At 41.4% G+C, this 23,614-nt stretch overlaps 2 protein-coding genes across 2 annotated transcripts in view; one reads left to right on the forward strand and one right to left on the reverse strand.

The window, feature by feature from the left end:
* The window catches only part of otc (ornithine transcarbamylase), a 67,081-nt gene extending 51,469 nt beyond the window's left edge, over nt 1-15,612 (reverse strand). The window contains exons 1-3 of the mRNA XM_048540131.2: nt 15,383-15,612; nt 8,635-8,773; nt 7,617-7,698 (exon numbers count right to left, since the gene is read on the reverse strand). Coding sequence (XP_048396088.1) covers nt 7,617-7,698; nt 8,635-8,773; nt 15,383-15,459 — 298 coding nt within the window. The 5' untranslated portion in view covers nt 15,460-15,612. The remainder of the gene's footprint in view (nt 1-7,616; nt 7,699-8,634; nt 8,774-15,382) is intronic.
* A 37-nt stretch (nt 15,613-15,649) lies between these two features.
* The window catches only part of rpgra (retinitis pigmentosa GTPase regulator a), an 88,780-nt gene continuing 80,815 nt past the window's right edge, over nt 15,650-23,614 (forward strand). Inside the window, exons 1-2 of the mRNA XM_048540121.2 lie at nt 15,650-15,726; nt 18,016-18,323. Coding sequence (XP_048396078.2) covers nt 15,650-15,726; nt 18,016-18,323 — 385 coding nt within the window. The remainder of the gene's footprint in view (nt 15,727-18,015; nt 18,324-23,614) is intronic.

The following is a 23,614-nucleotide window of genomic DNA, read 5'->3' on the forward strand; positions in this document are numbered from 1 at the left end:
TAAATTCTAAACAGTTGCAGACCCAACAGATCCCTGAGGCACACCACTGATCGCCAATAAAAAAAAACCACCCATTTATCCCTATTCTTTGCTTTTTGTTAGTTAACCATTTTCTATCTTTGCTAATGCGTTACCCATAATGCTGTGCACCTTTATCTTACGCAGCAGCCTATTCGAGATGACAGATGTCAGAGGCCACGTGAGGAAAAAGTAAACTTCCAAACATCCAAAAAAGCTGTCATTATTTCAGCTTTGATAGTGAAAAAGGAACTCCCAGTCATGAAAGCAAAGCTTTTAAATTTCAAGGGGTTACTTGCAAAAAAACAAACTTCTTTTAATACCCTTAATTATTTATCAATTGCTTCAAGTTGTCAAAACTGTGAACTCAGAATTCCCCACTAATATAATTTCAGCATTCATACTGAATAGTGCTTAGTGAAATATCAACAAAAGTTATTACTGAAAGTGCTTGAACAGATACTAAATCAACTTGCTTGTCAATCAAAAATAATCCAATAGAATCTTTACTTTAAAATAAACAAAAATCAATAACAGATTTAGCCAGTTTACTTTACAGTTTAAAGAATGTGAGATTTAAAAATCTGAGCCTATGACAGCCAACAATATTTTACTCATCTTTTAAGAATTTTAACATCAGCTCCATAAATTTGTGACTCCCACTCTGGATCAAGGCACTTGCAAAAACCGAGGGGGGGATCTATTTGAAGTCAGCACTTAGTTCAAATGCTCTTGTTGATTCCAGGCACTTTGGTGATTTATTCCTTTTTTGACAGCAAAACAGGGCCTGACAAACCCGAAGGTAAACCATTCGGAACTGAGGAAGGGTCTCAGGACCTGAAATATTAACTCTGATTTCTCTTCACAGATGTTGCCAGAGCTGCTAAATTAATGAAGATTCAGTAGCAGATTTCACCAGGCATGCTCCATATAGGAGGGATTTGACATTACCCAGTGATTTTTTTTATTCCTATGAGAAATGCTGTTTTCAGAATTTCAGACCCATTCTTAATTCATGCACAGATTCGTTTTTACTCTTTGGTTTTCCTTCTTATACTGTGAATCTCTCCAAAAGAATTTTACCTTTAACTGGAGAGAATAAAACAAAATCAACTTTTCAAGTTGCTCGCCAGGGCTTGACTATATAATGTACACTGCTACTTTAGTGTCATTCCTAGTGGGTTCTATATTGTCTTCCATTTTATCTCTTAGAAAAACATTAAATATAGGCATGGTTTGCTTTTTAAAATAATCATAGAAGGTCTCTTGTCACAAATTGAAGCAGGACAGGAGTATTCTCGCAAACTCAATGACAGAGCAGCACTAAATAGTTTTATTGTTTATTACTTTGTGGTAGTTTGCAGAAGTTTATTGCACATCACAATTTACCCGCCACCTTAGGTTTTTAAGTTCATTGTTATGCATCCAACAAATTGTTGCAGTGTAGGCCATACAGTTCCTTGATCTATTTAATAAGATCACAGTAGACAATCCTCAAACTCAACTCCACTTTCCCATTTGACCCATATACCCATATATTCCAAGAATACAAAAATCTATCAGTTTCAAAGTACTTAATGACTGAACATTTTCAAAGCTCTAGAATGGATTCTGAGGATCCATTCCTTTGGGCTGAAAACGGTTTCTCCTCATTTCAGTCCAAAATGTTTATTCTAATTCATGCCTCTAATTCCACCTTCTCCAGTCTGAGGAAATAGCATCTCAATACATCTCATCCCATTCTTCTAAACTCCAGGGACTATTATAACATTCTACTTAAACTCCTCTCAACCTTTCTCTTCACATTATCCTTCTGAATAACTTTGTTGCACATTGTCCAAGACAAGTGTATCCCGTAAGGATTGGAACAATGTCAGCCAGGTTGATATCATAGAATAGGAGTTCCCTGATGTGGGCTGTTAACCTGGTCCAACCAGGGAGTCCTCACTGACAGATATAAACAGGAGCATTGGGTTGTCTCTGCCAAGTGCCTGCCTCTCTTCCACGGTTACATTCGAGCCTGGGTGTCATTGGAGACAGAGCATGCAGTGTCCACCAATGCTCTCAATGTCTTTAGGGAGAGGTGGGCACAATTGGCGGGGGGGGGGGGGGGGGGGGGTTGGTAACAGTTTTTTATTTCCCCATCCAACTCTAATTTGATTTAGTCCCCTCCTTCCTCTCTCTTACACCCCTTCACTTTTTTGATGTGCATATTCCCCATATCAGGCTTTGTTTGCCAATGTTTCACCTGCCACACTTCAGGACACGCTCCAACTACTGTGGTTGACATTGGAAGGTACAGCCTCACACATGGTCATGGTACATTTTGGAGTAACTTTGAATACAGATCTCCATAGTTACAAGGAGGCAATGGTCTTGGGGTATTATCGTAAGACTATTAATCCAGAACCTCAGCTAATGTTCTGGAAACGTGGAATTGAATGCCACCATGGCAGAATTCAATTTTAAAAAAATCTGGATTTAAGAATTTACTGATGACCATGAAACAATTGCCAGAAATAAGCCATTTAGCTCACTAAAGTCCTTCAGGACCATAAATCTGCCATCCTTAACTGGTCTGGCCTACATGTGACTCCAGACCCACAACAATGCGGCTGACTCTTAACTGCCCTCTGAAATGGCTTAGCAAACCATTCAGTTGTATCAATCATGACAAAGTCTCAAGAAAGAAATGGAACTGGATGGGCCACCTGACATTGACCTAGGGGCTGGAAAAGGTACAGCCTTGTTGACTCTGCAAAGTGTTCCTTGCACATGCCAAAATTGGGAGAGCTATCTCAGCCTAGTCACACTCGCAATTTCATCAGAGACAGATAATGTCCCAGACACCGCCACCACCATCCCTGGATTATGTCCTGTCCCTGCAGCAGGACGGACCCAGCAGAGGGGGCGGCATAGTTGTACACAATCGGGAGACAGTTGTCTTGGGAGTTATTAACTTTGGCTCCAGGCCCCATGAAGTCTCATGACTTCAGGTATAACATGGACAAAGAAACCTCCTGCTGATTACCACGTACCATCTTCCCTCAGCTGATGAATCAGTGCTCCTCCATATTGAGTAACACTTAGAGGAAGTACTGAGGGTGCAAATTGTACTCTAGGTGGGGGACTTCAATGCCCAGCAAAATTAGAGTGGCTTGGCAGCAGTCCAACTAATCGAGCTGGTCGGGTCCTAAAGGACATCGGTGCTAGACTGCATTTGGGGCAGGTGGTGAGGGAACCACCGGGAGGGCGAAACATTCTTGACCTCATGCTCACCAATCTGCCAGCTGCAGATGCATCTGAATATGACAGTATCGGTAGGAGAGACCACCAAACCACCCTTGTGGAAATGAAGTCCTGCTTTCACATTGAAAGTACTCTGTCATGTTCTGTGGCACTGTTTCTGTTCTATATGGGACAGGCTTCAAACATTCATTTGGTGCCATTAACAGAAGCAGAATTGTACTCCAGCACAATCTGTCCTCGGACTGACCTATCCCCTCCCTACCTCCCCACCAACACTCTCCTCTCCACCTATCTTCTCCTCTACCCATCTTCGGTCTGCCTCTCCCTATTTATTTCAGAATCCTCTCCCCATCCCCCTCTCTGATGAAGGGTCTGGGCCCAAAACATCAGCTTTTGTGCTCCTGAGATGCTGCTGGGTCTGCTGTGTTCATCCAGCTCCACACTTTGTTATCTCAGATTCTCCAGCATCTGCAGTTCCCATTATCTCCAATCACAATCTGTAACCTCATGGCCTGGTGTATCCACCACTCAGCCATTACTCTTAAGCCAGGGAATCAAAAACAAAAACAAAAACAGAAGTTGCTGGAAACGTTTAGCAGCTTTGGCAGCAGCTGTGAAGAGAAATCAGAGTTAACATTTCACGTCCAATGACTGTTCCTCAGCCAGGGATCAACTCTGTTCAATGGAGAGTGCAGGGCAGCATGCCAGGAGCAGCATCAAACATACCTGAAGATGAGGTGACAACTTGGTAAAGCAACCAAATAGGACTACTTGCATGCCAAAATGCATAAGCAGCAAGTAATAGGCAGAGCTAAGCAATCCTAAAACCAGATTAGCTTGAGACTCTGCAGTTCTGCCACATCCAGTCATGGACAGTGGTGGACAATTACGCAAATCACTGGAGGAGGAGACTCTATAAATATCCCTATCCTCAATGGGCAGAAGAGCCTGCATATCAGTGCAAAAGGTAAGCCTGAAGTAATCTTCAGCCAGAAGTACCCACTGCATGAACCATATCAGCCTCCTCCAGTGGTCCCCAGCATTACAGATGCCAGTCTTCAGCCAATTCGATTCGCTCCATGTGATATCAAGAAACAGTTGGAGACACTGGATATTCCCAAAGCATTAAGGGTCCTGGCAACATTTCAACATTAGTATTGAAAACTTATGCTCCAGAACTTGCAGCTCCCCTATCCAAGCTCTTTCATTTCAGTTACAATACTGGAATCTATCCAACAATGTGGAAAATTGCCCAGGCCAAATCTAACCCAACCAATTACTGCCCCATCAATCCACTGATGGAGGTGTCATCAACAGTATCTGCTCAGCAGTAATGTGCTCAGTGATGCCTAGTTTGGGTTCTGCAATGACCACTCAGCTCCTGACTTCGTTACAGCCTTGGTTCAAACGTGGACACAAGAGCTGAATTCTAGGGGTGAGGTAAGAGTGACAGTCCTGGATATCAAGGCTGCATTCAACCATGTGTGGCATTAAAGAGCCCCAGCAAAACTGAAATCAATGGGTATCTGGGGCAAACTTTCTACTAGTTAGAGTCATATCTGGCACACAGAACATGTTGGGGATGTGGAGGTCAGTCATCTCAGCTCCGGGACATCATCTGGGAGTTCTTCACGGTGGTGTCCTAAATCCAACACCCAACCTTCTTCAGCTGCTTCATCAAAGACCTTCCCTCCAACATAAGGTCAAAAGTGGGATTTTTGCTGATTATTGCAGTGTTCAGCACCATTTGTGATACTGATGCAGTCCATGTTCAAATGCAATAAAATCTGGACAATATCTAGATTTGGACTGACTAGTTGCAAGTCACATTCATGCCTCACAAATGTCAGGTAATGCCCATCTCCAATAATAGGTGATTTAACCTCCATCCATTGACATTCAGGGGTGTTACCACGACTTCCTTTCTTAGTGCTTACTCATTTCATGCCTACCCAGGTGCTAACAGCATCTCTACCTGAGCTATTTGCACATTTTTGCCTCAGTTTACTGGAAGGTTAAAATCTCCTATGATTATTCGTTTATTACCTATTGACTATTCTCCAAAATCAACTTAACAAACGTAAAGACACTCAGAGGGTATGAAGCACTCTCTACGAATGAAATTTCTTTCTTTTCGGTAGGAAGTCTGACTTTTTCCTTTAATTTTCCATTGATGCCAATGCACAGACTTCGAATTTCGAGTTATTGCACATCCAAACACTGACAAGATGCATGAATTTTGGATGATGGTGGAAATACTTTAAGAAAGTTTTACTTCAGTTAATCTAAAAAGTCAATAATTTTAAGTCTACACACAGTTTCAGTGCAATTTTTGAGTCCTTGGTATTTTTACATTTACCTTTCTGTAAGTGTTTGTCATTCTTTTGCTGACTCCCTAAATGATAAGAAAGTAAATGATTTAATTGTTCGTCCAGAGAGTCAGTTACCTTTGTGAAATAGATAAATAATGTTGCAATGTTTCTGTTTGATGGTTTCAGAGCTGCTTTTTAAAATGTTAGTAATCAGTAACAAGATAATTACATTCTGAGAACTGCCTTCATGTGATGATTAAAGCTCTTTGATTTGGGATCTATGTATGTTAGGGCTTTAGGAGTCTGAAATAAAAACAAGATCAGGATTAGTGCAACAGATGTGTGCAGATTCTACTTTTCTCATATTTCTAAATTGATGTAGTAAACAAATTACAAGTTGTCAGGTAAATCTCTTGTGGAGCTGAATGAATAACAAAGCAAAATGACAATACAATTAACACTGGGGGATTTACAAGGAGGTAGGTATGTACCATTATTGAAGCATTTTCAGGTGATGCAAACTACACTCATTTGTAATTATGCTTCCTGGTCACTAACTTTGCCATTTGCATTGTTTAGCCAATTCCTTTGTCACCTCGAAGATATCTCCTCAGGTTTATTCGTCCTGTCTTGTTTGATATCATCTAAAAACAGTAGCAATCCTTCCATTTGGGCCAGTAGCTGAGTTAGTCAATGTTGTTGTAACTTGACCAAATACATTCCCATTGTTAAATATATTTCTGATTCATTGCTAGGTTTTATTGAGTCCATTGCATTTTCACATTAAATAATACCTTTTGTTTGGAACTTCTGATAGTAGATCTGCATTGTCTGGGTCACTTTGACCATGGATATAGGATACAGGAGCAGAATTAGGCCATTTAGCTCATTGAGTCTCCTTCATCATTTGATCATAGCTGATATGTTTCTCAACATCATTCTCCTGCCTTCTCCCATAACCAATGATCCCTTCATTGATCAGGAACCTATCTACCCATCTCTGTCTTATAGACATACAGTAACTTGGCCACCACAGCCTTCTATGGCAACGAGTTCCATGAGTTTGACATGCTTCTTAAAAAGGGCACCATGTTTGCTTGTTTCAAATCTATTGATATCATCCAGTGGCCATTGCATTGTAACATATCAAATGGTTCACAAATGTGATTTTGTCTCCATTAATAATTGAAATTCAGTAACTCTGATCTTCAAGCTTGTTTAGAATCTTGTTACTCAGGTTCAAATTTCCATTTCATTTATGTTAAAACCTTTAAATTTACTTGGATTATTGGACTTTGTGATTTACTTTTTACATTTATTGGTGGTGCCCTGGCCCCTCACTGTGATTTTTATAAGGAAATAGGAAACAGGAACGGGAGTAAGCCATTCGGTCCTTCAAGCAAGATCATGGTCAATCTTCTGTCTTGACTCCATCTTCTCACTAAATTCATAAATCCCATTAATACCCAAAAATTGATCAAACTCTCACCTGAGTATACATGGTGACAAAACGCCCCCCCACTCTCCAGGGCATACAATTCCACAAAGATTCACAATCTTCTGAGGGAAGAAATTTCTTATCATCTCGCTCTTTTTTTAGGAGATTGCAGCCATGTGGTCTGAATTTTCCAATCAGGAGTAATATTATCTCAGCAACCACCCTGTCAAGACCATTAAGCATCTATATTTTTCAACTGGATCATCACTTTTTCTAACAAACTCAGACAAATCTAATGCTAATCCGATCAGTGTCTTCTCACAGGAAAATCTCTTCATCCTGGAGCCAGTCTAGTAAACATTTGTTGTATTCCCTCCAGCAAAGGTATGCCATTTCTTGAGTAAGGAGACCAAAACTGTATACAGTACTCCAGTTATAGCCTCTGTATCACTGCAGTTAAACTTCTTTATTTTTTGTACTGTAGTCTTTTGTAACAAAATCTAATATCCCATTTCTCTTTAATTGAGAAAAAAAATCACCATTGTATATATAAAATATCTACACAAAATTCGTCTATCTTATGGAGAAAAAACTCTTACCTGTTTCTGTGGAAATTCTTGTTCTCGTGCTTCTTTTTTCAAATATCATGGCAATAGATTTCCCTTGAAGTAAAGGGAGCATCTGTTGTAACCCATAAAGTAGAATAGAAGCAAACTAAGATTAGGAAGGAGCTTTACTATAGGCAAAAGATCTCCACAGCAGTAACATCAAATGTTGCGAATATTTTGCACTAATAATTACTGGACTCAAGACCCTGCCAAAACTCCCAAGGTGGGTGAGTGTGAAAGTAAGAGAGGAATCTCAAATGAATTTTACAATGGTTCAGGAGTTATCTGCAACAAGGTCTATCACTGCACCCAGCTGGCACATGTGCTAGTGGTGGCCACAGTTGGAAGAAAAGATCCAAATACTATTAAATTAAAGTTATTTCAATTCAGATATAACTAATATTTTGGAGTTTTGACATATGCATTAAGTTATATTGGAGTGAGCAGCAGAAAAGTCATGAGGGCACCTTTTCCTAAAGCACGATAGTTGACGAAAGGTGGAGATGGAGCCCATAGAAATAGGCCAAGCTGGAGCACCTTCTCCTACGTCCTTACACAAGCCCCACACCTTCTCATCACATGGGCTGCTACCACAAACAACTCATTATCAGCCACTGATGGTCTCCATTTGCAGCTATTCATTCTCCCAGGCTGACCTTGACCCATTCCTTTGTCTGCCCAATTATTTTCCTCTCTCTTCCGGGCTCCATCTCCACGTATCGTTTACTCCTTTCCCCCACCCCTCCTTTAGCATATACCAGTCTTTCCCCTGCTATAATCAGTTCTGAAGGGTCACTGGACCCAAAATGTTAATTCTGCTTCCTCCCCGTAGAACAGAACCCAACTCAGTCCTGACTAATTGTGGAAGAACATCGATGATGTTAAACATTGCACTATAGTCTGACTGGACTGGGAGGAGGAGGGAAGTCTCTCAAAATGAACAGAAGACATCTGTGAATCTTTACAAAGAAATTTCTCATATCACTGACGTTATGATCTTCCCATTTACCTCGCCTTTCTCTTTAATTCTTAATTTCAAATCAGCTGATGTCCACAAGAGTTGCTTTATTTCTTCACCGTTAAAATCCTTGAGTGTTAACAGGTGACGTCCTTTTAGAGAAGTAGCACTCAGCATAACTTGTCCACATCTGCATACAGAACCACCAACATTAAAATATGAATTTAAAAGTAATAAAACAAATCCATTTCTTACTTCAATTTTAGTAGGGAAGAGTGGAGTTTCAAAGTGTCGTACAAAACACACATTTTTTTCATTATAAACCCAAAACATGCTGTTAAGTGATTTGGATCTGGACTGGAAAAATGGGCAGGTTGGAACAGGAAAGACTGACTGATGGCACAGAAGTTTGACCCATTTTCAACTGGTATGGAGGATACAAAGTTTAATTCAACTTTCCAGATCTTGGTCTTTATCCATGTGAATATTTAAGTATGTGTCAGCCATGATGAAAGATTCTGGCCATTTGAGGCAATGAGCTGCAGAACCCACCCACCCCTGCCCCAGCCCTCCATTACCCTCTGAGTGCAAAGATTTTCTCTTCACCCTCTCTCCAATCTTTCCACAAAATAATTTAAATCTATGTCCACCGGTTATTGACCTCTCTGGTGAGAGAGGTTTTAGTCCATTTTATCCGAGCTCCTCATAAAATCAATGGATCAGTGTATTTCTGGCATTTTTGTCTCAAGTTTGTCCCCCAACTACATTGTCACTAAGTTATTACTACTGCCACAGAACAGAATCAGAACAATTATCTAATTGGCTTCGTATCGTACAAAGCAGAGGCACACAAACCTTCTGCTATATGATTTACCAAACTGATTGATAATTTCAAACTCCATTTAAAGATTATCTTAAAGATTAATAAAGTCTTAAAATGTAATTGTACTATCAGCACTATAAATTTTCCCTTGAATACTTGACTTCTTAAAAAAAAATTTGAAAATGTTTTAACCAATGTTCAGATGCAATGTGACTGGTTTCTAAAATACTGAAAAGGTCCATCCCAACTATTTACAGAGAATTTAAAAGTATTTTCTGATGATCATTAGGCAATGTCTAAGTTACAAATGTACCTTCAAGCCTCTTGCTCTACCCCTCAGTCACACGATACCTGCTACTTTCCTTATATATAGGGTAAAATTTTATTCCTCTCTTATGTTGGGTTTGTAGAAGGAAGGGCCATTAAATTAGGTGCAATAGTGGCAGAGGGGTTCAGATTTTTCATCTCTACCAGAATTAAGCCAGAAGCAGGAAGGCCAGTGTTTGGGCTTCTCAGCCTTGCTGTCGGCTGAGGCTTTTAAGTGGCAAATAATGCTTACTTGTCGGCCTCATTCCACCACTACTGGTATCCAGTCAATAGTGGATGGACCTCTTGATAAGCAGTCTCTGTAACAAGTAGAATTGACTGGCTTGCTTGTGGTCTCTCAGAGAGAGGGGTCTATGGGCACTCATGTTCAAAGGTATTCACTATCTGATCAATTTCAGGAAAGGGATGTCCCTACAGAGAGTTATCCCCAAGCCCTTTCTGCCAGAACTTCCATACCCTTCGTCCCGATATTACTTAGGTCCATCTGCGACCTTGGGACTTTGGTTGCTGTCCTTCTGGCAGCAGCCATGGTCCCCCCGGTGTCACCACTTTTAAAAGGAGGTGTCAGCCTATGATTGCTCAGCAGCTCTCATAAAGACAGATTTGCACCCTCACGGTCCTGGATCCCTGGAAGGGCCCAGTGGTGACCATGAATGCTTAAGCGGTGCATTATACCAACATGGCACTTATGGATGAGGCACCAGGTCTCTCACCAGCTCGCCTGTTAACAGTTAAGAGCCCTCCCTCCTCCACCCCTGATTCCTCCATAAAATCTAATCCTATTGATTTTAATTGCCTTCAAAAAAAATTTGCAAACAGGGCATAATTTACATATCGCAGGAAATCAAAATAAATTGATTGTTGTTTGACTATTCTCCCACCCACTCCATTAACCATTCATCCCTGTCTCCAGAAGGAGCTCTCACGATTGTCAAGAGACAAAGATGTACGACAGATTAGTGTCAACAGCATGGGGTTTGATGTCCTTTCCAGCTGAGATTGACTGAGGTTCTGCCTCCATACCTTACCTGCAGTAAAGATTTATAGCATTTTGCTGTGGTCTGATGAATACTCACCAAAGTCCAGCCTTCAGACAGACATCTAAGGGTGAAGTAATGGGTGGAATCCCGTGCCATTTGCATTTCCCTTGAATGAGAACATATCAAACCAAGGATCCAGCCCATGGTTCTACCAGGGAAGTCTGAGGCACTTCCACCCTGAGCACTTGCCAAGGTTGTCTCATGGTAAGTCAAGTAGTGTGCGTGTTACCGCATAACACCACAGTTATTGAACAATGGAAATTTTTAAGATTTGGCTGTCAGTCTTAGTAAAGAAAGTTACATTTTTGATGTCAAGATGAAGTGAAAATTTAATTCTTTCCATTTGTGACAGTACAAAGAACTCACAGGATCACATGAAGGCTCTGTTGTACCCCAACACAACTCAGCCCCAGTGCCCAACTGTCTCCAGCTAATGCATCACTGGGACCCACACTGACTCCCAAACCTGCAACTCTCTCATAATTCTCCAGGCACTATGTAGACTCCAGCATGATTTCAGCAAACATTGTGCCATCAGCTCATGTCCATTAGAAACTGGGCTCAAAGGAAAATCATTTCGGAAGGGAGACAGAGTTTCTGCTTTGGGTGCAAGTGATATTCAAAATGCATTGTTTTCCCATGGTGAAACTGTAGTTTAAGTTTGCACCCAAAGAATGTGCAAAATCAAGTACAAAATTTTCCATGAGGCAGTAAAATTGGACAGTGTAATAGCATAGAATTGTTTTTTTCATTAGGGAATAATCACTGATTTAACAGAACCATCTTCTGAAACTTTATTAATACAGTTTAGCATGTGATTACAAAAAAAGCATCTTTAATAAACTCTCTCTCCACCTACAAGTAAACTGATTCTAATTAACTGTGAATGCCTTCAAGAAACCAAACTAAATTTAAATTGTTTCATTGGTAAACAATGGAAAGTTTCTAAATCTTTGCAAATATTTACAAACTTATATAGCATGCCGGCATATAAGTTTCTTTATACTTAGAAACTTCTGGCTGAATTTTCTCATTTTCTGACACTGGTTTTCCAATTGAAATTCAGATCATCTGGTCTCCTATGTTCTGTAGCGGCTTTTCTCATGCTACCTTCCACTCTTTGTCTCGTTAAGTAGTTAATTGCCTCTTGATGTACATCTCAAGGAATTGTGCAGTAGGAGAAGCAGAGGTGTCCCCAACCAGTGTTTCCTCTAATTTTCTTCCCAGCTGCATGAGCCTCCAAGGCAGCAGTGACTTCCCAAAACTGCCACATGTAAAATACTGCGCTGGCTGTACGCATGAGCTCCTTAGAGGGAAAATTGCCTCCACTGCTGGGACTTTGCAACGTACACATCGCTGATACCATATTTGAACCCCAGCTCCACAGCACTTCAGACACCACAAGCTAAGAAATGCCCTTCACACTCTGCACAATTATCCTTAATGAAATGGCCTCAAACACAAATTATCTCCTTGATTCTCTGAGAGGAACCTGGAGGTGCTGAGAAATGGGAAGTTTGACAGGACAATAAAACGTGAGGCTGGATGAACACAGCAGGCCCAGCAGCATCTCAGGAGCACAAAAGCTGACGTTTCGGGCCTAGACCCTACAGTTGCTGTGACTTGTTGACTATCACAAGGAGGCCGTGCTACTGGACACTGCCAGCCTGGGCCAGGAGAATAGCCCAACTCAACGACGTGTCCTGGATGAACCTAAGTGTACAGCAGTGCAGGATGAAAGCGAACAATATTCTGCTCTCAGATGAGCTCAGTAGTACCATCTTCTTTCAGGACCACCACTCACTCTAACTGTCAACTACACACTTATCTCACCAACGTTTATGAGCTGCAACTCTCATTATTGTATCATTTCCACTCAACAGCTCTTACCCACCTCATCCTCTCAAATGAGGATCGTCCTTGCCCTCTGTTTTCTGCTCATCCAGTAGGAACACTTCTTCTGCACCACTGTTTCCAATGATTGCTACAATACACAGTCTCTCCCTTCGTCTCATTGCAGGACTGATTTGTCCAAAGTCACAGCATATCTCATGTACCTGTAATCCCTAGTCTTGTCCAGCAGGACAGAGCCATGGCCAAATTCCAGACTGCAAAGACACATATCCCTGAGCTCTGCTCGGACCAAGCAGCTAGCTGAATGTGACCAAGTCAATGGACTGGGATTGGATGAGTCCATTAGCCTCCTGTGGCGGTCATCCTTGACTAAAGGTGACCCCCAAACTGCTCCCCTCGGACTTTCATACATTGCCTTTTGGCCGAAGCATGCAGTCTGTTTGCCACGTACATTGCTGGCACATGCCGTAGTTGCAACATTGATATTGCACAGTGCCAAACAGCAATGAATACGCCCGCTTAACTATTCAGTCCTTCAAACCATGAAAAGGTGCTGCCTCTCCCATGTGATAAAAAGTGATGCAAGCCACAGAGGCTGGCACCCCTCAAATAAGTATGTAATGAGTAAGTGCTTGGGGATGGTGCTAAGAGCCATAAGATGAATCGTGTATAGATGCCTATTCCTCCAATGTGCAAAGTGACCTGGCAGAAATTCACAAGCCATAGGTGTCCTTGAACTTCATGGTACAGGGCTGAAATGTTAAAGTGCTTTAGTGTTGCCTCCAAAGCAGTCTTGATGATGTGGGCAGGCTGATGGTTTGCTAATGCTAACTTGTGAGGGCTGTGTCCATGAGCAAACAGGGATTTTGTGGTGAAGACCGAATTAGATGAAGACCTGGAGAGGCAAGTAGTGAGTGGCAGTCGCTAGGGAACTGCTTTGTTTCTCATCTCAGCAATTTATGCTATCAGGTTTCCTGGAGAAGAAGAACAGCAATTGGATGCTGCGTAGAATTGAGGTCAGTCATAGAGCCATAGAGATATACAGCACAGAAACAGACCCTTTGGTCCAACTCGTCCATGCTGACCAGATATCCTACATAAATCTAGTCCCATTTTCAGCATACCCCTTTAAACCCTTCCTATTCACACACCTATTCAGAAGCGTTTTAAATGTTGTAATTGTACCAGCCTCTATCATTTCCTCTGGCAGCTCATTTCATACATGCACCATCCTGTGCATGAAAAAATTGTCCTTAGGTCCCTTTAAATCTTTCCCCTCTTCCCTTAAACCTATGCCCTCTAGTTTTGGACTCCCCATGCCAGGGAAAAGGCCTTGGCTATTCACCCTATCCATGCTGCTCATGATTTTATAAACCTCTATGAGGTCACCCCTTAGATACGTGGAAATAAAGTAAAAGCTGCTCATTGGTGAGATTCAGAACTCAGCATTTAAAACTTATGGGGAAAATTCAACTTTTTCCCCTTGATTTTGATATTCTGACTTTTTTCCATTTTTGCCATGTTTTCCTTGACTTAGATACTTAGGTTTCTTGTCATTGCCCACACCATTCAAGGGAGCAGACAACTCTACCCTCAACTTCCAAGAACCTTCTTGATCTCACCATATTCATTAAGACACTGCAATTTGGGCAAGGCAACTACTTCCAGTCTACTATTAATAAACCATAATTAAATAATGCAGAAAACAGTGGAACTTGGTCTTAATATTCCTTGATAACAAGGTGTAGAGCTGGATGAACACAGCAGGCGGAGGAGCAGGAAAACTGACGTTTTGGGTCTGGACCCTTCTTCAGAAAAAGTGAATATTCCTTGACCTTTTTTGGCACATTTTATTATACTTTATTTTGTTAAAACCAGTTTCTCGATGGTTGCGCTAACAGAACAAACCTAAAGCAATCTGCAGCCACACAGTTCCCCGTGGGGGTAGGTGGGCCGATGGATAAAATAAAGGATGAAATTGATCTCGGGCAGCAGTGTGAAATGGCTCAAAGTAGACAAGGAATGTCTCTACTTCAGAGCCAGGAGGCCAGGGTTCAAGTCCCACCTGTTCCACAGATATGTCTATCTATAAAAGTCCGAGCAAGTTGATTCAGAAAACCTCTCTAAAACACGTTGTCACATTATTACCATCCGTAATGCATTTTACTGGCGACCGACTTCATCCTCAAACTGTCCTGATTCTGACAAAATGGTAATGTCATAATGATCATTCCGGATTTTTGCTGCAGATAAGATGCACCATAACATTATTTCTGTTTTGGGCAAATGACATTTTTCTCAAGGTTTTAAATCAGACCATTGTCCTTTTATTAAACTTTTGCTGAGTGTAACTGTATTTTATGGTTTAATTTAAAAGTTGTGGCGATTTTAATGAAACGAGGAGAGAGATTTGTAACTGGACACTGCTGGCCTGAGGAATCCACACTCCCCTTTTAAAAGTCCCCATGACGGGGATGTTACTGACTGAGACCCTGCAGCCTGTATAAACTCCTGTACTTATCAATGTCCGTGAAGTAGATTCGGTTACAATCATTGCGATATTGTAACAAAATGACAGAGTTAGAACACGCTGGATACAATTCTGCTTAATAGATAGAGCACTGCACAGACATAATTAGGAGTCGTTGTAATAAGAGAACAGGGTGTGAGTTCTGACATGACCCACCACTCCGCCATTCCTACTACATGTTCCTGCGCTCCTTCTCCTTTCAAACTTGGATTAAAATAAACTCACCGGAATGAGCGCACAGAGTACTTGTTGCTCAGAGAAATCGAGCGCCCGAGAAGATTCCTTAAAGTGAAGTTCATCATTGTCGCTCTGAGTCGTGGACTAACCAGCAGCCCCAAGCAGTGCTACAACTACAAGGGAGAATTCCCAGCGCTCCTGTCTCTGAGCTGAGCTTTAATCTTTAGATTATCCACAAGCTGCTGCAACGAAAACGCCAGCCTGACGTCAGTGACGCCCCAAGTGGTACTGGACGAGAAGCTGCAAGAAGTGAGTATGCATTTACCTGGTCGGCAAGCAACCTCTGGGAAATGCCGAGGGATCTCCGTCCACGTGGAAGCTGCCTCAGACAGGTTCAGAGCTGACAAAAAAAAAACATTTCCACATTAATGAACTGTTTGCACAATATAGTCCGACCAGAAAAAAAATCCTCAATCATTCGACAATATTAACCTTCATTTGCCAAATAATAAATCTGCGTTACTTTTCTTGTCTGCACTGTCCCCAGTCGCTGCCAGTGCTTCCAGCTTCTACAATGTTTTTACCTCTTTTTGTGAGAGTATATTTTGGTTTGGACCAACTTCTGAGTTCATTGAAAACTCCTAGGTTGTCATGACTTCTCGAGGTGTAAAGGGGGTCAAACACAGAAGGCCAGGCAGCCTCAGAGGAGCAGGAAAGCTGACGTTTAGGGTCTGGAGAGATAATGGGAACTGCAACCCTTCCCAAGTTATCATGCTGTGTTTTATCAGTAATAGATCCTGTATAAAATCTTCAGTAAAACCTGAATGTAGTACAGTACAAACGAGTTTCGAAGGGTTATGCACTGAACACTTATGACGGAAACAGACTTCAGCCTTTCCCCTTACTGGACTTCATCAGAATTGTGCACAGGGATGTTAATGGAGCATTGTCCTGTAAATAGTTATCTGGTTATCCACGACCATTGTTGTTTCAGATATGATAAGATTTACAGGGTTTTTCTTTGATTCAAAATTAATTTAAGAAATACACCACATTAGCAAAACAGCATTGATTCGAGTGAGAGATCTTGGCTGATTAAGCCAAACATATTCCTAATTCATTGATTACCCTTCACTTATTAAAAAATTTACAGATTTAAAATAATAGATATACATAGAAGAAACTAAAATATCACTAAAAATCTTCAGTTTTTTTATTACCTTAGAAACTCATGAAAAAATTTGGATAAAATATTTAGGAAATTAGTTGTCCAGACATTAGAGGTTATTTGACGTAGGATTGCATTAAAACTCAATTATAGCTCATTAAAAACGCATGCTTTTCCATGGTCATTAACAGTGATATTATAGTGTAATGGGAAAGTTGCTATAATTCCAGTGATTTCTAAGGAGTTTCATTTGTAGGACTAAACAATACATCATGTGGAGAAGCAGCAAATCATTGACACCAGTTTTTGAATTTCAACTAAATGTTGCCACATGCTTAGATAGTGAACAAGGACAGTTTTCTTATCATTCTCACTGCAAAGTCCAGCTCATTATCAGTCAATTCCATACTCAGTGAAAGAGATCCTCATGTATCACTTAAGTGTGTAGCTGGATGAACACAGCAGGCCAAGCAGCATCTCAGGAGCACAAAAGTTGACGATTCGGGCCTAGACCCTTCATCAGAGAGGGGGTCAGTCCAGGGAAGACAGACAGGTCAAGGAGGTGGGATGAGGTTAGTAGGTAGGAAGTGGAGGTGCAGCTTGGGATGGGAGGAAGGGATGGGTGAGAGGAAGAACAGGTTAGGGAAGCAGAGACAGGTTGGACTGGTTTTGGGATGCAGTGGGTGGAGGGGAAGAGCTGGACTGGTTGTGTGGTGCAGTGGGGGGAGGGGAGATTTTGAATCTTGTGAAGTCCACTTTGATACCATTGGGCTGCAGGGTTCCCAAGCGGAGTATGAGTTGCCCAATGGTATCAATGTGGATTTCACCAGTTTCAAAATCTCACCTCCCCCCACTGCATCCTATAACCAGCCCAGTTCTTACTGTCCCCCCCACTGCATCCCAAAACCAGCCCAGCCTGTCTCTGCCTCCCTAACCTGTTCTTCCTCTCACCCATCCCTTCCTCCCATCTCAAGCCGCACCTCCATTTCCTACCTACCACCTCATCCGCCTCCTTGACTTGTCCATCTTCCCTGGACTGACCTATCCCCTCCCTACCTCCTCACCTATACTCTCCTCTCCACCTATCTTCTTTTCTCTCCATCTTCGGTCTGCCTCCCCCCCTCTCCCTATTTATTCCAGAACCCTCACCCCATCCCCAGAGTCTAGGCCCAAAATGTCAGCTTTTGTGGTCCTGAGATGCTGCTTGGCCTGCTGTGTTCATACAGCTCCACACTTTGTTATCTTCCCTTTTAATCTTTCGGCTTGTACATGCTGATTGCTTTCTACCTCCGTCTTAGCATGGGTTAGAGTATTTGCTAAAACTCGTTTTCAGAACCACGTCTCTGTCCAGTTCTGAAGAAGTCAGAAAAGCTAACACATTCTTCCTCCACAGATGCTGCACCCCGTTTATTTGTTTCAGATTTCCAGCAACCAGCAGGACCTTATTCCTTTCTCTTAGCATTTAATCACTGTTTCTCTGCTATCTGCCTTTCCGGTTGCAATCCTCTGCTAGCCAAAAACCACAAAAACGGACAGGCCAGGCACTTGCTCTTGCAGATCGATCACTCGCAGGGTTCGTGCTCCCGGGTTTGAGTGAGGGAGCAAGGTTCGGAGCTGCGATCCCGGGTGCGACCTCCGTGCGGCGCTGGCGCCCTGGGTCGTTGCAGCTAAGCCATGCGGCCGCGGGGTGCCGCTGCCGAGGCGGGTTCTTTGTTCGGTTGTCAATGGCAGGCCGGTTTGTTTACTTCCGGGTTGGTGGCCCGCTCCACGCGAGCCCCGGAGCCGGTGCTAGGGACATGGCGGCGGAGCCCGAGGTGCCGGGTGAGTGAGTGAGTTTGTCACGCAGGGGCCTGAATGAAATATTAATGAAGTGGGGGAACAGAAGGAGTTCACAAGGTGAGGGGGGAGAGAGTGAGACCTCCCAGTGTGAACAGTCTGTTTGAGGAAAATGGAAGCGCCGGTCAAGTTATTGGACATTTGGAATGATTCTTATGTTAGGCAGCGTCTGAGAGGGTTTAATACAACTATTGCTATAGCCAGAAATTATTGTACACACTGGTAGGAATGACATTTTTAGGGAAAAGATTAAAGCGTACAGATTTTAAAAAACCTTTAAAAGTAGTGATTTATGGTTTACTCCCAATGCCAAACTCAAATGAGGGAAGCACCAAAAGGTTCAAGGAGATCAATCAGTGGCTGAAGAGCTGGTGTATTGTTCAGAATTCAGGTTTTTGTGCAACTGGAATGTCTTTTAGGATAGAGAAAATGTGTTCAAAAGTGATGGGTCTAACCTAAGCTAGAAAGGGGCCAATACCTTAGGGAGATTTGCTGTTTCCATTAAGGGAGACTTTATATGTTAGAAAGGAGGAGTGGAGGAATTCTAAGTTGCATTGTAAAAGAAGGGTTGATGGGGAAGGTTCTGAATATGAGGAGAGCACATTAGTTAGAAAGGAAAGACAACAAAATCAGAGTATGTAATAACACAAGAGCTAAATTGTATTTATTTCAATGCAAGGGGTCTTGCAGGTAAGGCTGCATGATGATCTTGGGGTATGTTAAAGAACCTCAGATTGGGATGTCATAACTATTACCGAAACTTGGCTGAGAGATGGACAAGACCAAAAGATCAGTATTCTGGGTTATAGATGCCAGAGGAAGGATAGAAAAAGAGGCAAGAATGTGGGGAGTGGCATTTTTCCGTTAAGGAATACATTATGGCTGTTACCAGGGAAGATATTTGGGTAGAAATTACAAATAAGAAAAGAAAGATTACTTTGATGGGATTGTACAATAGTAAGAGGGAATCTGAGAAAAAATATGTAGGGAGATCTCAGATATATGTAAACATAATAAGGCTGAAATAGTGGGGAATTTTAATTTTCAAAATATTGACTGGGCTACCATAGTGTTAAAAGTTTAGACAGTGAAGAATTTATCAAATGTGATCAAGAAAATTTTCAAGAATATTTGGATGCTCCTGCTAGAGATGGAGCAAAACTACACCTTTTGAGCAATAAGGCAGGGCAGGTGACTGAAGTAAAAGTAGGGGAACACTTTGGGACTAGTGATCATAATTTTATTAGTTTCAAGATGGTTATGAAAAAGAATAAGCCTTCCATGAAAATTCAAGTTTTTAATTGGAGTAATGCAAATTTTACTGGTTTGAGACATAAACTTTCAAAAGTTGATTGGTGTAGACCGTTTACAGGTAAAAGGATGTCTGACAAGTGGGAGGTGTTCAAGAGTGTGATGACAAGAGTTCAGAGGCATTTTCTTCCTGTTAGACTGAAGGTTAAGGTCTGTAATACTAAGGAACCATGGATGAATAAAGATATTGAGGTTGCAGTCAAGAATACAAGAAAATCTTATTTTAGATATAGACAACTTGGTTTAATTGAATCCCTTAATCATTATAAAAAGTGTAGGGGCATTTGTAAGAGAGAAATCAGGAAGGCAAAGAAGGGATATGAGATAGCTTGGCAGATAAAGTTAAGGATAGTCCAAAGAGATTCCATAAATACATTAAGAAGAAGAGGGTAACTAGAGAGAGGGTAGGACCTCTTAAAGATCAAGGAGGTCGTCTTTGTGTTGAACGTCAGAAGATGGGAGAGATACAAACTGAATATGTTGCATCAGTTTTAACTGTGGAGAAAGAAATGGATTGTGGAGAATGCAGAGAAATAAACTTTGATGTTTTAAAAACAGTTTATATTGCAGAAAAGGAAGTTTGGGAGATCTTAGAGAATATAAATGTGGATAAATCTTCAGGATCTGATCTAATGTACTCCAGAACATTGTAGGAGTAAGGGAGGAAACTACGAGACCCCGTGCAGAAATAATTGCATTATTTGTAACTACGGGTGAGGTGCCTGATTATTGGAGGGTGGCTAATGTTGAACCTTTGTTTAAGAAAAGTTTAAGGAGAAACCAGGGAGCTATAGACCTGTGAGTCTGATTTTGGTTGTGGGTAAACTGTTGGAGGTGATTATAAAATACAGGATTTATGGACATTTAGAGAGGTTGAAATTGATTAGGGATAGTCAGCAGGGTTTTGTGCGAGGAAAATCATGTTTCACAAACTTGAGTGAGTTTATTGAGGAATTTACCAAAAAGTTTGATAATGGCAGAGTAGTAGATGTTTTTAGGATTTTGGTAAAACCGTGGACAAGTTTCCGCATGGTAGGCTAATTAGTAAAGTTAGGTCACATGGGATTCAGAGTGAGTTTGCCAATTGGATACATAATTGGCTTAATAGCAGGAAACAGAGTAATGGTGAAGGGATGCTTTTTGGACTGGAGGCCTGTGACCAGTGGTGTTCTGGGGTCCTCTTTTGTTCATCATTTATACAAATGATTTGAATGAGAATATAGGAGACATGGTTAGTGAATTTGTGGATGACACCAAAATTGGTGGCATATTCAATAGTGAAGAAGGTTATCTAAGATTACAAAGGGATCTTGGTCAAATGGGTCAATGGGCTGAAAAAATGGCAGATGGAGTTCAATCTGGATATATGTGAGGTATTGCATTTTGATACAACAAACAAGGGTAGGGCTTATACAATTAGTGGTAGGGCCTTGGGTCGTGTTGTAGAACAGAGGGATATAGGAGTTCAGATGTGTATTTCTTTGAAGTTTACATCATGTATAGACAAGGTGGTTAAAAATGCATTTGGCGTGCTTGCCTTCATTGCTCAGTCCTTTGAGTATAGAAGTTGAGAAGTCATGTTGAGGTTGTACAGGACATTGGTGAGGCCTCATCTGGAATAGTGTCTCTATTTCTGGTCGCTCAGTTATAGGAAGGATATCAAGCTGGAGAGGGTTCCAAAGGGATTTACCAGGATATTGCTGGGTATGGAAGGTTTGAGTTATAAAGAAAGGCTGGATAGACTGTGACTTCTTCCACGGGAGCATAGAAGGTTGAGATGCAACCTGATAGAAATTCACAAAATAATGAGAGGTATAGATAGAGTTAATGGTAGTTGTTTTTTCCTGAGGATGGGGGATTTCAAGATGAGTAGCACATATTTAAAGTGAGAGGAGAGAGATTTTAAAAAGACACGAGGCAAATTTCTTACACTGGGTGGTTCGTATGTGGAATGAACTTCCTGAGAAAGTGGTGGATGTAGGTACAATTACAACATTCAAAAGACACATGAATGGATGCATGAGAAGGGAAGATTTGGAGGTAGGTGGGACTAGTTTGGTTTGGGATGATGTTTTAGCATGGGCTCGTTGGACCGAAGGATCTGTTTCCATGCTGTGGAACAGCACAGAAAGGAGGCCAATCAGCCCATCAACTCTACCCCTCCCCCAATCCCAATCTGCTGCTCTTTCACCATAACTCTCTCTGTTCCAAAAGAATTTTATCCATCTGAGTCCACTAGCCCTCCCCCCTGGCCAGGGTATCCCAATTTCTAATCACTTGCTGTATTTGAAAGGTATTGCCTCACATCACTAATGAAGTCACGCCTCCAGTTCATGGGGCTTGCACAAAGTTGTAAACTTCGGGATTTTGGGTAACTCATCAGCAGGAGGAAGATTTTCCTCTGCCCGTGGTGAAATTGCACTTCATGTTTTTCCACAAATAGATAATAGCAAATTACTTTCATCAGTAAAGTCAGATGCAGGTGACATGATGCTGTGATATGTGTCATGTATATGTGAAAAAAGCCAATTTTTTTGCAAATATGTTATGATGAAATGTGCATTTAGAATTTTATTCTTTTCACAATCCAGAGATTATTAAAACATTGGATTAACCAGTATTATTTGATTTACTAATTTGTGCTGTCCTTGTGGTACAAGTGCTTGCAACTGGGTTTACACGCACATTGTACAGACACTACTTATATTTATATCATCTGTGTAGCCAATTGTCCAGTTTCTCATTCACTTGTTTTGCTGTCTTCATATCACCCTCAACTTTGATATTTCTTAATTGGGTGGGCTGAATTTCATGCTGCTGGACCAGTGTTCTATCCCCCTGGTCCTCATTTACTTACTTGTTGAAAATTTGAAGAAGGGTAAAATCACAGGACTGAAGTAACTTTGTAATCATTACTAATTAAATCAGTTGAGTTGAAGGCTACATGTCTGAGCATAACTGGTGACTAATTGACCTAACAGTCAAATCTGATTTGACCTGTAATGTCCTCACTTTACTCATCCATTTGACCATTAAAGATAAACTACGTAGACCTGTGCCTCATCACACACTTTGTCTTTAATGGTGAAGTATACAAACAGATCAATGGCACACTAATGGGATCACCCATCTCAGGACTCATTGCAGAAGCAGTCATGCAAAGACTAGAACTCACTACCCTCCCCAGCATTCAAGCTAAACTGTGGATCCAGTACGTAGATGACACATTTGTCATTATTAAATGCAGCAAACTGGAAGAGACATACAACTGTGTCAACACTCTATATGCAGGGATTAAATTCACAAGAGAAGAAGAAAACAACAATCAGCTTCTGTTTTTGGATGTCAGAGTTGAGCGTATGACCAACAGGGAGTTCCAAACTTAATATACAGAAAAGCAATGCACACTCATCAAATCCTCAACTTTCACAGCAATGACCCCCTGTCCACAAACAAATCTGCATTAGGACGCTATTTAAACGTGCCGTGACTCACTGCAACACTCTAGAACAACGCAGGAAAAAGAAAGAGCACCTATACAAAATTTTTGCTATGAATGGATATCTCTGGAACTTCATCTTCAGATGCCTACTAAACAGACAATAGCAAGAGGGCACAGTGTACCCTAACACACTGGTCAAACTGCCCTATATCAAGAACATATCAGAACTGACAACAACAGTCCTAAGACCACTAGGAATCATGGTAGCACACAAGCCCACACCCACTCTATGACAAACACTCATAAGGATTAAAGGCCCCATTCCCACAGCAGGCAGAACCAACGTGGTTAAGAAAATACCATGCAACAACTACACAATCATTACATCGGACAGACAGGAAGGAAACTAGCAATCAGAATACATGAACATCAGCTAGCAGCAAAACGACTCAACAAACTTTCCTTAATATCTGTGCAGTCAGACAATGAAGGCTATCAATTTAACTGGGACACGGTAACCATT

Source organism: Stegostoma tigrinum, chromosome 12 (assembly GCF_030684315.1).
Source record: "Stegostoma tigrinum isolate sSteTig4 chromosome 12, sSteTig4.hap1, whole genome shotgun sequence".
In the NCBI taxonomy this organism is placed as follows: Eukaryota; Metazoa; Chordata; class Chondrichthyes; order Orectolobiformes; family Stegostomatidae; genus Stegostoma; species Stegostoma tigrinum.